Genomic DNA, 14,704 nt, shown 5'->3' with positions numbered 1-14,704 from the left:
AAATAGTCCCTGTACTCAATAACTTACTCTAAAGCTTAATATATGAAAATATACCATACATACTCGAGTATAAGCTGTTTTTTAAGCACATTTTTAATGCAGTTTTTGTGGTAAATTTAGTTGCCTTGGCTGATATTCGGGTTGGCTTATACTCGAGTATATATGGTAAGTTTACTGAATAAATGTCTTCGGATTTGTTGCATTAAACCTGAGAAGCCATCCCAGATTTTCATCATTTTTTTTATAAGCCCAACTAATCAGTGGCCTGGCTTTCTTGAGGGAACTCGAACATGACTACACGGTTTTGTTGTTCAGATTGTGTGTATGCTAAGTATACTGGAGGATGGGTTTATTCCCTACATAGCCTTGGTTATAAACTCTCATTTAAAGGTACTACACTTTCATCCTACTATAATTCATAAAAAATATTTTACATAAAATATTCTAGATGAGAGAAATGTAAACCACAACAGAAAAAGCCTAATCAACATAAAGCGGTCCCTTCTTTAAGAAACGAATCATGTCCTAACATTTCATTTGTAAATGACTACTCAGAATCTGTCATACGTATTGGTAGCCTGAAAACGCAACTAACAATTTATTTCAATATTCCCGTTTACTACTATCTATCCCAGTTATTTAGGTTAAGTGCCACATAATTAACAGGATTTGCTTATGGATTTAATGCTGTCTAAATATTATTCAAAGTTCTACTCAGTCTTTACATCTCCTCTATCAGTCCAGGATACCACACAAGGGCAGTATTGAAACCCATACTTATTGTCTTCTCTCCCCAGTTTTCTCAAAATGTTACCAAGCCACTCATACATGCATTTTTAATGTGCCTTAAGAAAAATTACCCAAAAAAATGTGCCTTAAGAAAAATTACCCAAAAAAGAAATATAAAAAGAGAAAAATTACCCAAACCAAACCTAAACTCCTAATCATGCTCTGTAAGGTGGTACATGATATGGTCATAGCCTACCTACCCCCTGCTTTTTATCTCATGCCAGCCCTACAACTCATTCAACTCTCTCAAATCGCCTGAGTTCCTCACATAGCAACCTTTCCCAACCTTTCTGGCTGTTCTCTCTGCTCCTGAGATGCTTTCTCCAGTTGATATAACTGACGCCATCTCATCTTTGAATGCCCCCATTAGTATTATGGGCAGAGAGCTTTTCTGATCACACTACTTATACTTGTCCAGCTCAGACGCATGGCTGTTTCCTTTACAGAATGTAACACAACTGTAATTAGGTTTATTAAATTGGCTTATTTTTTGTATTGTCTTCCCAAGTCTACACTACAAACTCATTGAGAGAGATCTCTGTCTTATTGCTATAACCTTAAACACTAAAAATGAGACATATAAATGGCTTGGGTTCAATTTCTGCACTATGAAATCCTGGACATATCATCTAATTTTTGAGACCCTATTTTCTTTCCTATAAATTAGGGAGGAAAGATTAGTTCAGCTTTAACATTTTAATAATAACTGAATTGTAAAATATTCCTTAAAAATGTAGAAGAGGGAAAGCAACATTTGGCTGTCTGCAATATTAAAAAATAGAAAAAAGGTCATGTTTTAAAGACTTAATTAGAAGTTATCTGTATATTCACTCTAGTCTCCATACAAATCCTAATTTCTGCCCATTTTAATTTTAAAAATTATTATTCTTTAATAATTTTATTGGGGGCTCTGACAACAATCTACAAATCCATTGCATCAAGCACATTTTTGTACATAACCTGTCGCCCCGAAAGTAAGACAGTGTCTTATATTAATTTTTGCTCCCAAAGATGCGCTAGATCTTATTTTCAGGGGATGTCTTATTTTTCCATGAAGAATATGGTACATATTTATTGCTTTATTAAAAGAGACGTTCCACTTCCTGTCTGCTCTGGCTGTCATGGATTCCATGTGTCAACAGTGAGCTGCTGGCGGTGTCCACCACTACGGTCCAGAGTCCAGAGTTACGGTAGCTTCGGGGGGCCTTATTTTGGGGGAGGTCTTATTTTCGGGGGAATGCCTTATAGTTCAGCGAGAGGCAAACTGCAAGTAGGTCTTATTTTCGGGGGATGTCTTACTTTCGGGGAAACAGGGTATGTTACCATCATCCTTTTCAAAACATTTTCTTTCTACTTGAGCCCTTGATATCAGCTTTTCCCCCCTTCCTCTGTCCCCCACTCTCCCATCAGGAGCCTTTGATAAATTAAAAATTATTGTTATTTTCATATTGTACACCATCCGCTGTCTCCCTTCACGTACATTTCTGTTGTTTGTTCCCCTGGGGTGGGGGTTATATGTCGATCATTGTGATTGGTTCTCCCTTTCTCCTCCCACCTTCCCCTCATGGTATTGCTACCCCCATCACTGTTCCTGAGGGGTTTATCTGTCATGGATTCCATGTGTCAAGAGCTCTTATCTGTATCAGTGCACATGCTCTGGTCTAGCCAGATTTGTAAAGTAGAAATGGGGTCAAGATAGTGGGGCAGAGGAAGCATTAAAGAACTAGGAGTGTTGTATGCTTCGTTGGTGCTGTACTGCACCCTGACTGCCCATTTTTAAATGACATCTTCCATGTTAATGGTTAAAGGTCATTAAAGCACTCCCTGATTGCTATTTTTATGTCTTTACCTGTTTTGTACACTTCTGCAAATATTTTAAAACTACTTACCAATGCAATTTCTGTAACTCCTTCTCATTCCATTCCTTATCCTGTGGTAAACCAGGTAAACATTCTGAGGGATGTCTGTTCCTTTTTTTATATTCCATCCCCTTAAAAGCAGGGCACTCATTCTTAATATCAGAGTTCGAAGCAGTTTGTCTAGCAGAAGATTTAACTTTTTTTGGTTTGAGATAATATTCACTTTCGCTTTCTTCAGTTTCAGATTCAGATATCACTAGAATATTCCTTGTGGTGTTCCTTGTACTTTTTCTCAGGTGGACCTCTTCTTTAGTATTTCTTGATTTGGTTTCCTTAACCACACTAGCTTTCCTTTTAATTTTCTTTTCTGTTTCACTCCCTTTTCTAGACAAATCTGATGACTGATGGTTCTGAAATGACATAGCTACTTGATTTTCAATTTCCTTCAATGTTGACAATCTTGTCTTTCTGCTACAGTCAGAGTCCACCATTTGTTTCCTTCCAAGAGCAGGTATTTTTATTTTCGTGTTGACAGTGAGTATGTCAGGTTCACGGACATCTTTCTTGTTTTCACTTTTGTTATCTGTACTACACTCAAACGTATTTCCTAAAGTCCGTGTGCGCTCCCTGATAGGACGTGTGGTTTTATTTATGTCTAACTTACTTTCTCTTTGAGGCTTTGGAACAGTATCATCTGTTATTTCTTTAATGGCACTAGAGGAAATATTATACTGCATGCATTTATGCTCTATCACTGTTTTAGATTTAAGTGGTGTTAGTAAAATACAAGCTTTCTTCTGACGGATAGCCATCCGTGTTCTTTCTTCATCTGAGAAAATCTGCGCTCTTGAGGTTAGAATATCAGTGGATACGTTTGCTTTTTCGGATCTCCCTGCAGTTTCATAAAACAAAACCAAGGATAAAGTCTTAAATTAGCTATAAAGAAATATAAGTAAAAATATTTTTAAATATACAGTAACTTTTTCTCCCCCTCAAACCTCCCTTGTACACATTGTTGCCTGGAAAACAACTATGTTCTTCTCTGTTCATGACTTTTCACAGTTTACTTGTAGACCTATGAGCACCTTTGCCTACCTTTCTATATAGTTCCAATCTCGCACTAGACTTACATATGAACTTTATCAATGGCTATTAAACCATTTGCTGTTTCTTGGGTTTTCTTGATTCTTAACCTTAATTAATGTATTTACTCTGGAAAACTTTCCTTACTCATTTCCAAACTACCTGTTCAAACTCTACTAATCCATGAGCTTTGCTCTCAATTCCTCAGTCAAATTAAAGTTCTTCTCCCTTCAAATTTCCAGAATGTCTTAAAATAATGCCACACTTTACAAGGTGTCCTGCATTAAAAGTACATCATTGTCTTATCTTTCAACAAAATTGAAAAAAATCATTAGCGGCAACAATTTTGTTTTCATACTTGTATTTCTTTTGGGGAAGTTAGTATAGAAGCTTTCATATACAACACAAAACAAACAAACAAAAACCCCTCAAACTGGTAGTTGCAGAGTCAGTTCCAACACATGGCACCTCCATGTGGTACAGATTAGAGCTCCAGAAGGGTTTCTGGGCTTTACTCTTTAAGCATTTTAGAGTCCAAAAGATATAATTTATAAACAATTTTTTTTTAATTTGGGCTCTTACAACTCATCACAATCCATCTTGTCAAACACATCTGTACATTTGTTGTCATTATCTTTTTGAAAACATTTTCTACTTGAGCCTCTGGTATCAGCTCATTTTCTCCCCTCCCTCCCTCCCCCATGCCCCCTTGATAATTTATATTCCTTTTTTTTCATGTCTTAAACCAACTGCTGTCTCATTTCACCCACTTTACTGTTGTCCGTCCCCCTGGGATGGGGGCCATACATCAATGATTATGATCGGTTCCCCCTTACTCCCCCCCCACCCCCCGACCTGCCTAGTATCGCTGCTCCCCTTATTTTATTATATTAAAATATTTCAAATATTACCTTTCTAATTATCATTATAAAATGATTAGGGAAATTTTACCTTGCTTCTGACTTTTAATTATCCTTTCATTTGTCCTTTCATAATTCTCGAGTTTCTTTGAAGACACATTTTTATAGTCTTCTTTTCCTAATAATTCCTTCAAAACAAGATACAAATTTCTTTTTATCTACAGTCCTGACAGTCTTTTTTTATATGTGCCCTTTTATTGGGGGCTCTTACAGCTCTTATAACAATCCATACATCCATTATATCAAGCACATTTGTACATATGTTGCCATTGTTTTCAAAACATTTCTTTCTTGAGCCCTTGGTATCAGCTACTCTTTTTTCGCTTCCACCCTGTCCTCCCAACCTCATGACCCCTTGATAAATTATAAATTATTACTTTCATATCTTACACTGTCTGCTGTTTCACTTCACCCACATTTCTGCTGTTCGTCTCTGTGTGTGTGTATACGTCAATCATTGTGATCAGTTCCCTCTCTCTCCCCCCACCTTCCACCTACCCTCAGTGTATGGCTACTGAGGGATTTATCTATCCTGGCTTCCGTGTTGAGAGTTCTTTATCTGTACCAGTGCACATACTCCTGTCTAGCTGGGTTTGTATGGTAGAACTGGAGTCATGAGAGTGGGGGGAGGAAACATTAAAGAACTAGAGGAATACTGTATGTTTCATCAGTGCTATACTGCACTCTGGCTGGCTCATCCCTTCCTTGTGACCCTTCTGTGAGGGGATGTCCAATTGTCTACAGATGGGTTTTGGGTCTCCACTCTGACCCACCTCGTTCGCATCGATATTATTATTTGTTTTGGGTCTTCTGATGCCTGATCCTATTGACACCTGGTGATCATACAGGCTGGTGTACTTCTTTCATGTGGGCTTTGTTGCTTCCCTGCTAGATAGCTGCTTGTGTAACTTCATGCCTTTAAGACCCCAGAAGCTATATCTTTTAATAGCCATGAACCCTAAGCATTTTTTCACCACATTTGCTTATATACCCATTTTGACTTTAGCAGTCGGAAAGGTGAACATCACAGAATGCCAGGCTATTAGGACACAGTGTTCTTGCATTGAGGGAGGAGTTGAGTAGAGGCCCAATGTCCATCTGCTACCTTGATACTTAACATATAGATGTGTACATAGACCTATATGACTATCGTTATATATTAATATATTTACATATATACACGCCTATATTTATACCTCTAAAAATGTCTTTTGCCTGCTAAGTCTCCCCTCTATTTCCTTTAACTTTCTTCCTGTCCTGCTATCATGCTTGACCTTCATTTGGTTCTCATTAATTCCTTTCAGCTACATTGCACTTGATCAAACCTCACCAGGCATTCTCTACCCTCTTTGTCGATTTTAGATTTCTTGTTGTTCTCTTGTCCCTGGGTTTGTTGGCTCCCCCTCCCTCTCTCCCCTGTCTCACTGGCACTGTTGGCTTGGGATTGTTTATTTTGCCTATCGTAAATAGATAGACAGGAAAAAAAAAAAAAGGGAAAAAAGGGGGGCCCATATAGTTCCAGGTCTGTTTGCTGACCCTTATGTATGTTTCCTAATCGAGTCGATGAAGTGCCACGCCTTGCCCTCAGAGTCTGAAGTTGATTTTTGGGATTCCTCAGGGAATTCATTGCTTTTCTCCCCTTGCTGCTCTGGTTTGGGGAGGTCAGACCAGGCACAATTCCCGTACTGTGCCTCCAGTGCTATCCCCTGCAGCACTGTGGGTTAGTGAGGGTATGTAGTGTCTGGTGGTGGGGTTGGCCCTACGGGGTTGACACATTCTTTAAAGAGCCATTCAGAAACTTATTTGCCACAGTTTGCCAAAGCACCAAGTAGGTACTCACTGCTTCTTACATGTCTCTTCTACTGTTATAACTCTGTGGGTTTTTTCAGTATATTATACTCGTATATGTGTGTATGTTTATATATAAATTTATAATATATATGTATATATACATAAAGCTAGAACTTTTGCTGTTGCTTACACTTTCCCAAGGAGACTAGGAAAATAAATAGCAACCCAAAATATACCTGTAATCTCAAAGCTAATGAAAAGCTAATACTTAACAAACAGAACTCACACCACACATATATATTTTACAATAGACAATAAAAGCTTACCTGATTGGATAAGCCACGCCGCCCTCCATTTTGAATAGTATTATTTATTTGGTCATCTGAGAGCTTTAATGGTGATTTCTTTGGGCAATTATGTTGGAAATCATTTGATGCTGTTGTTTCTGGCAATATACGGCACCTACTATTCTTCAATTCTATGAGTACAAAGACGGAGAGTCCCATAAATTATTGCAAACAAGGTAAACAGCCTTTCGACATTAAACATTTTGTTTTGAAATAAGTAGTCTCATCCAATGTCACAAATGTTTTTTATGATTTTCATAAAAATAATTTTATTTGGTCAGAATCGTTCTGCATAAGGTCATGTTTTGTACTAATGACTTGCCTGAGGAAGTTTAAAATGCATGTGAAAAATATTTTCAAAAAACCTTTGAAAACCCCTTGTATACAAGAGACGTCTATGGTGATATCACCCTGATACACAGAAACCTTATGTTTCAATTTTAATGTAAATTATTTTGATTTAATTAAAATTGTGTACAGAAACTAACTTATGTAGTACATATGTTCAACAAATACTCAAGGTAAAATTCTAGATAAGTTAAAAAGTACTCATAAGTATCAAAATGTTCGATTTCTAGAAGCTGTACTTGAAGAGAACAATGGGTAGTCCCTACTCTGAAGAAAATCACAATATAATGGAGGAAGATTACATTATAATGGGTCATTTATCATTGATTCTGTTAATTAAAATAAGTAAACTAGACACGTTAGGAGGAATATTATGATATATCGGTTACAGCACTAATATGGAAACTAAAATTTATAAATAATTGAGACACACAATCACTTCAAGTTATTATGAATTGGCACTTTATCGAATCTTAGTAGTTTAAAGTTAGACATAGTTTTATGTTATTTTATAGTTATTTTTGTCTTGGAGTGAGTAATCAATGGTAATAACAACAACAATAATTACTCCCTTGTGTTGTCAAGGTTTCTCAAGCTACTTAGTGTCTAACAATTTCACACACAAAAATCTAATGAATCAAACTAGAAAAATACAACTACAATAAAATACAGTAATATCTGTTATAAACTGATATCAAGAGGAACTATTTTATCTTATCCGTCTTACACATCTAATAATTGACACAGGTGCTAATTCCTAACATGAAGGTGCTATCCGTTTCTAGAATGTGGACATAGTTGGTATGTAAAATATTTACCTTAATATTTAAAATTTGTATTTTTAAACTCCACTTGCTACTTGTTTTCTCAAACATTTTACCAGTATTATTCACATTTAAGCTTATATTTCCCAAAAGTACTGTTCTAAGTAGAAATAAAGAGGGAAACAAATAAATCTTAGACTAAAGATTAACTAACGATTGAAAATAAAATGTATATTTTAAAGACTTTGTTATTTAGAAGTAAAAAAGTAGAGAGCAGGTGCTGCAGTACCAGAATGGTCTAGCATTGACAATAAGCAATATGCCTAATTTAAAGGAAATAGTATGACTTTTGGTAAAATGAAGGATTAAGGAATTGGAGCATAAGTAGTAAAAAGTTAATTTTCACAGCTCTGGGTAAGAATTCATCTACATATTTAATGCATCCCTTTTCTGCAAACATAAGCAAAGTATTTGGGAGGGATAAAGTTGGAAAGTGGTTGGGGGGGGGGAGAAGGAGGCAGATATTATGGGAGGATACAGAAGTAGATTTATATCCAACATAGTGCTTTGACGCTAGAATTTGAAGTTCTACAAAGTCCAAAGTTAAAGTAAAATGAATAAAATGTATACAACATATTCCAGTAGCTTTTACTCATCTGTGCCATCCAGTAGGGCTGCTAAGTGTTCAGACTTGTTTTCTGGGTGGGGTGGCATGGGAAGGAGACTAAACTGTGACAGTTGCAGAGTTGGCACAGAAAACAGATCTGCCAGCTCTCTTTATAGCAACAGTCACTCAAAAGGAGTATGTCATTTGTTAGAGAACCATCATCAATAGAAACTGCTTTTGACTTTTAGTAAAAATGAAATTTGAAAAATATAGGAATCTTTCATAAAGGTAAGCTCGAGTTAGCATTAAAAGATCAAAAAGAACACTTAGCATACTTGAAATTGAAAGAACTCAAGGAAAAATTCAAGCAATATTGAAAGATTCTATGGACAAAATATTGAACGATGCAGGAAGCATCAAAAGGAGATAGGAAGAACACACAGTCACTGCACCTAAAAGAACCAGTCAGCATTCCACCATTTCAGGAGTTAGCACATGAGCAAGAACCAATGGTGCTGAAGGAAAAGTTCAAACTTTAATGAAAGCATTGGCCAAAACCAAGGTTCCAGGAATTGACAGAATACAACCGAAATGTTTCAACAAACTGATTAAGCACTAGACATACTCATCTATGTCATTAAATTTAGAAGAAAGTTTCTCTGCTGAGCAGAAATCCATATTTTTACCCATTCCAAAGAAAGGTTACCCAACAGAATTCTCAAATTATACAATATCATTTATATCAGATGCAAGTAAAATTGTGTTAACAATTATCCAGCAATGGTTGCAGCAATAAACTGAAAGGGAACTGCTAGAGGTGCAAGCCAGATTCAGAAGAGAACAAGAACAAGGGACTGTGATTGCTGATGTTAGAGAGATCCTAGCTGAAAGCAGAGACCAGAAAGATGTATACTTGCATTTTATTGACTATGCTAAGGCATTTGATTGTGGGCATAACCTTGAGAAAAGGGATCCAAAAGCTGAACATGGATCAAGTGGCAGTTGTGTGAATAAAACATGGGATTAACTACATGGTTTAAATCAACAAAGGTGTGTGTGTCAGGGTTGTGTCCTCTCATCATCTTATTCAATCTGTATGCTGAGAAAATCATCAGAGAAGCTGAAGTATATGAAGAAGAATGCAGCATCAAATTCGAAGGCTTAGTAACAACCTGTGGTATGCATATGACACCACCTTGCTTGCTGGAAGTGAGGAGGACTTGAAGCACTTGCTGATGAAGATCAAGGGTTGCAGCTTTCAGTATGGCAGATTACAACTCAATGTAAAGAAGGCCAAACTCCTCACAAATAGGGCAGTATGCAACATCATGACAAATGGGGAAAGAATGAAGTTGTCAAGGATTTAATTTTGCTTGGATCCACAACCAAGGCTCATGGAAACAGCAGTCAAAGGACGCACTGCATTAGATAAATCTGCTGCGCAAGACCTGTAAAGTGGTGGAAAGCAAGGAGGCTCCTTTGAGGATGAAGGCATGCCTGACCCATGGTATTTTCCACTGCCTAATATACATGTGCAAGTTGGGCACTGAATAAAGAAAACCAAAGAAAAATCAATGCATTTGAATTATGATACTGGTGAAGAACATTGAAAGTACCTTGGGCTGCTATAAGAACAAATTGATCTGTCTTGGAAGAAGTACAGTCAGAGTACTCCTTAGAGCAGTGGTTCCTCAACCTTCCTAATGTCACGACCCTTTAATACAGTTCCTCATGTTTTGGTGAGCCCATATGTGGGCGTATCTGCATGTGGGCAGACCCACCTGGACATGGATAGAGGAGCGGTGTCTCGGTTCCTAAGATCATCAGAAATATGGTCTTAGGCGACCCCTGTGAAAGAGTTGTTAGATCCCCAAAGGGGTCATGACCCACAGGTTGAGAACTGCTGTCTTAGAGGCAAGTATGTCACCATTCTTGTATTAAGGAATTTTGACATGTTGTCAGGAGAGAGCAGTCCTTGGAGAAGAGCATCATGCTTGGTAAAACAGAGGGGTGGTGAGAAAGAGGACAGCCCTTGATAGGATGGATTGACACAGCGGTTGCAACAATGGGCTGTTGGAACAATTGTGAAGATGGTACAGAAACGAGTATTGTTTTTTATCTGTCATATACATAGTCACTATGAGTCAGAATTAACTCGATGGCACCTAACACCAATAAAAATAAAGGTTTGGGCTAGGTGGTAACCTAAGTACCATGGGCCTATTAATCAGAAAGAACAATCATATTTCACTGATGTTTATCAGTGCTCTTTGAATTTGGATTAATTAAAACATGGTATTTACTGTCAGTTGGATAGTGAGTGATCAGTCTGTATTTTCCTTTATGGTTAGTAAAACAGGAATCTTAAGTCAGTATGAACCAAAGAAGAGAATACTATTTTACACAATATGAACAGTAAACAAGGAGTGCACATATAAAAACTACAACGAGGGGGTACCCAAAAAACCCCAGATGTGATGTGAGGGGCATAGTGCATTTGGAGTTCGTTCCACCAGGTCAAACTGTTAATCAAGTTTTCTATTTATAGGTTCTGAAAGGATTTTGTAGTAGTGTGTACCCAAAAAGGCCTAATTTGTGGCAGACGGGACTGGTTTTGCCACCACAACAATGCACATGCTCACGCAGCCAGCTCAGTGCGCCAATTTTTGGCAAAACAAAGCATGCTTCTCTTGTCCCACACACTTTACTCACCTGGCCTGGTTCCTTGCGACTTCTTTTTGTTTCTGGAAATAAAGAGGGACATGAAAGGACAGCGATTTGACGACATAGAAGAGGTGAAGAAAAAAACGAGGGAGGTGCTGTCAGCCATGCAAACAGATGAGTTTGAAAAATGTTTCCCAGAATGGAATCGCAGATTTGACAAATGTATTCAATGTAATGGAGAATACTTTGAAGGTGATAAGGTTGTTTTGTAAAAAAAAAAATGTAACTACGTAGCTTTGAAAAAAAAATTCAGGTTGTCTTTTTGGGTACCCCCTTGTATACCCACAGAAGAATAATGGACAAACATACCAAAATTATCAGAATCACGGTTATAAGTGGTGCTGGCTTTCTGGAGGACATCTGTTTGAGTTTTTCGTGCATTATTTTTCACAGATTTGAGATTATCATGGGCTGATTTTCCAATTTTCTGTTTTTTTCTGGTTTTCTTTTGATTTTCACAAGCCCTAAAAACAATAATACAATTCACACTCTAACATTAATTCTTATAAACAAATTAAACTACTAAAGCCACAAATAACTAATAAAGCCTCCTGGGATAATGCTTCCCCCAACCCAGCAATAATTATATTATTTAATTCATCATGTTATTTAATTCTTTATAGCTACAAGCACACCCCATTAAAAGACTCAGGTATCACATCTTAATTGAAACAACTCAAACAGACCCTTCTTAAGTGTTTCCTATTCTGTGCTCTTGTAATTCATATTATAAGTTAGGGTCAGAAAACTATGGGATAAATAAGGTTTTATTGGCACCCAGTCATATTCATGTGTTTATGTAACGTTCATGACTACTGTTCCAACACAAAGAACTAAAGTGGTTCAATAAAGGTAGTGTAATATTTACAGACAGGCCAACAAAAATATTTACTATCTCTAGCCTTGTAGATAAAAAAAGTTGCCAGCATCTATTTATAAGTTATTACATTGTAGCATGTTTACCTTATTCATTTCTCTGTATACCCTATAAGATCCTTAGGGCCAGATTGAATCCATTCTTTATTTCCCCAGTACCAACCAGTGTCTGCCAAGGAGTTGACTCAGTAATGACTACATGCTCGGGAACATTAGAGTAGTGAACAGCTACATGTCACTTGAATGGTAGATGACTGAAGGTGACTCACTAAAATATGTTAAAGGTTGTTTTTTTTAAGGTTGATTCCATAAGATACATTTTCTAGTAAGATATTGCCTATTGAAAGTATTTTCAGGTAAAAGTGAGGTTCAAAATGAGCATTTCTAAAACAAAAATTGAAACCACTTTATATTAGTTTTACAAGGGATCTTCATCTCAACATTTTGAAGCCCCCTTATATACATTCCTTGTATATATTATACATTTGAAAAAGTTCACTAAACTGTATACATATTTTATGTTCTAAAAATGAACATTATATAATAAAATTAAAAGACACTTTACCTTAATTGTTCTAGAAAATTATCAATGTGCTCTTTCCAATTTCTTGGAAATCCATACATAAACTTCCTTGTGAGATAGTTAGGATAACCTATATAACAGTGAACAACAACAAAAAATGTGAAGATATTATATACCTTACCTTCTAAAGAAGTACCACTAATTGATTAACTTACATATGTATTTATGAATTCATGAAATCACACATGTACTTATTAATTCCTATGTGTCACGTACTGTCATAAATATTAAGGATTCCACAATTAACAAAAGACAAAAAAATTCCTGCATACATGTAACCTTACTTCTACTGTAAAACAATATAAACCAATCTGTGTTATGGGGGAAAAAATTTCATAATGTAAGAGGATAAGGATACAATATGTTAATGCGGGAGAAATGAACCAAAGATAGAAAATTATTTTAGAATGGCTAGTGAGGATTTTTCACTGAAGTGTCACTTGGGCTCAACACGGAAGAACTTGAGGGAAGGAGTGAGGCAGATGGAACAGCAAGTGATTCAAATGCATCGATGTTTCTGATGTCCTCCGTATTCACTGTCCAACTTTCATGTACATATGAGGAGACTGAAAATACTCTGGCTGGCTCAGGTGCACCTTAGTCTTTAAAATGGCATCTTTCCATTTTAACACTTTAGAGAGGTCTTTCACATCATATTTGCCCAATGCAATGCATCATTTAATCCTGACTAATGTTCCATGAGTATTGACAGTTAGTGCAAGTAAAATGAAATCCTTGACAAATGAATTCTTCCTCCGGTTTTCATGGTGTCACTTACTGGTCCAGTTGTGAGGATTTTTCTTTGTTGAAGTATAATCTACATTGAAGGCTGTAGTCTTCGATCTTCATCACTGCTTCAAGTCCTCTTCATTTTTGGCAAGCAAGGTTGTATTTACAGGTTGTTAACAAGTATTCCTCATAACCTGCTGTTGCATTCTTCTTCACATAGTCCAGCTTGTTAGATTATTTGGCTCAGTATACAGATTGAATACATATGGTGAAAAGGATAAAATCCTGATGTATAACTTCCCTGACTTTAAATCACGTAGTATCCACTGTTGCTATTCAAACAAACTAATTCTGAGTCTGCATGAGCACAACTGAAATGTTCTGAAATTATCATTCTTTACAAAGTTGCCTAAAAAATGCTAACACCCACATGGTGGAATACCTTTGCATAGCAATAAAACCAAGGTAAAAATCTATCATACTTTTTCTCTCTCTCTGTATTCTCTGCTTTTAGGCGAAATCCATGAGACATCAGCAAAGATATCCCCAATTATAAGTCTGGCTTGAATTTCTGGCAGTTCCCTATGGATGTACTGCTACAATTACTCATAAATAAATAGTATTTCACGAGAGAATTTCTGTAATCACAGAAATTATTTTAAACTACCAAAAACAACAACAAAAAGCTGTTGTTCTCAGGTTGATTCAAGCCCCTAATTGGACAGAGTAGAACAGCCCCTTATCAACAAGGCTGTAATCTTTATGGAAGCAGACTGCCAATCTGTTTCTCCTAGAGCAGCTGGTAGATCGTAGAAGGCTGACCTTTGGGCTATCACCCAAGTGTTTAACTCCTGCCTGTACCACCAGCATTTCTAAATAATCCTAGTAGTAATGATTTAAATCAGAAACAAATTATCAAAGCTTATATAATGTTGTCAACACTATTTGTTATTTTTTGTTGATTCATAATTTTAAGATACATAATGAAAAAGTTAAAAACAACCCCAAAACCCGAAACTAGAAACTAGCTTAATTGCTTTACTTATTAACAAACATTATCAATTAATGATAGTACACAGGAGAGGGGGAGGCAGGGGAAAGGAAGGGGGGGATGTCAACCAACCCAGGGACAAGGGAACAACAAGTGATCTAAAATCAATGGCGAAGAGAGTACAGGATGCCTGATGGGGCTAGATCAAGGGCAATGTAGCCAAGAGGAATTAATGAAACCTGAATGAAGGCCGAACATGATAGTGGGACAAGAGGAAAGTAAAAGGAAATAGA

General features: G+C 36.7%; 1 protein-coding gene across 1 annotated transcript in view; it reads right to left on the bottom strand.

Annotated features, from left to right (window-relative positions):
• Positions 1–14,704, bottom strand: part of MIS18BP1 (MIS18 binding protein 1) — a 43,188-nt gene that overhangs the window by 14,188 nt on the left and 14,296 nt on the right. The window contains exons 5-9 of the mRNA XM_045287640.1: positions 12,674–12,761; positions 11,542–11,696; positions 6,769–6,920; positions 4,683–4,779; positions 2,679–3,540 (exon numbers count right to left, since the gene is read on the bottom strand). Of these exons, the coding sequence (XP_045143575.1) occupies positions 2,679–3,540; positions 4,683–4,779; positions 6,769–6,920; positions 11,542–11,696; positions 12,674–12,761 (1,354 nt within the window). The remainder of the gene's footprint in view (positions 1–2,678; positions 3,541–4,682; positions 4,780–6,768; positions 6,921–11,541; positions 11,697–12,673; positions 12,762–14,704) is intronic.

Source organism: Echinops telfairi, unplaced genomic scaffold (genome assembly GCF_000313985.2).
Source record: "Echinops telfairi isolate 266 unplaced genomic scaffold, ASM31398v2 ScPeMD7_18;HRSCAF=68, whole genome shotgun sequence".
Taxonomy (NCBI): domain Eukaryota; kingdom Metazoa; phylum Chordata; class Mammalia; order Afrosoricida; family Tenrecidae; genus Echinops; species Echinops telfairi.
This window is presented reverse-complemented; position numbering and strand designations above follow the sequence as displayed.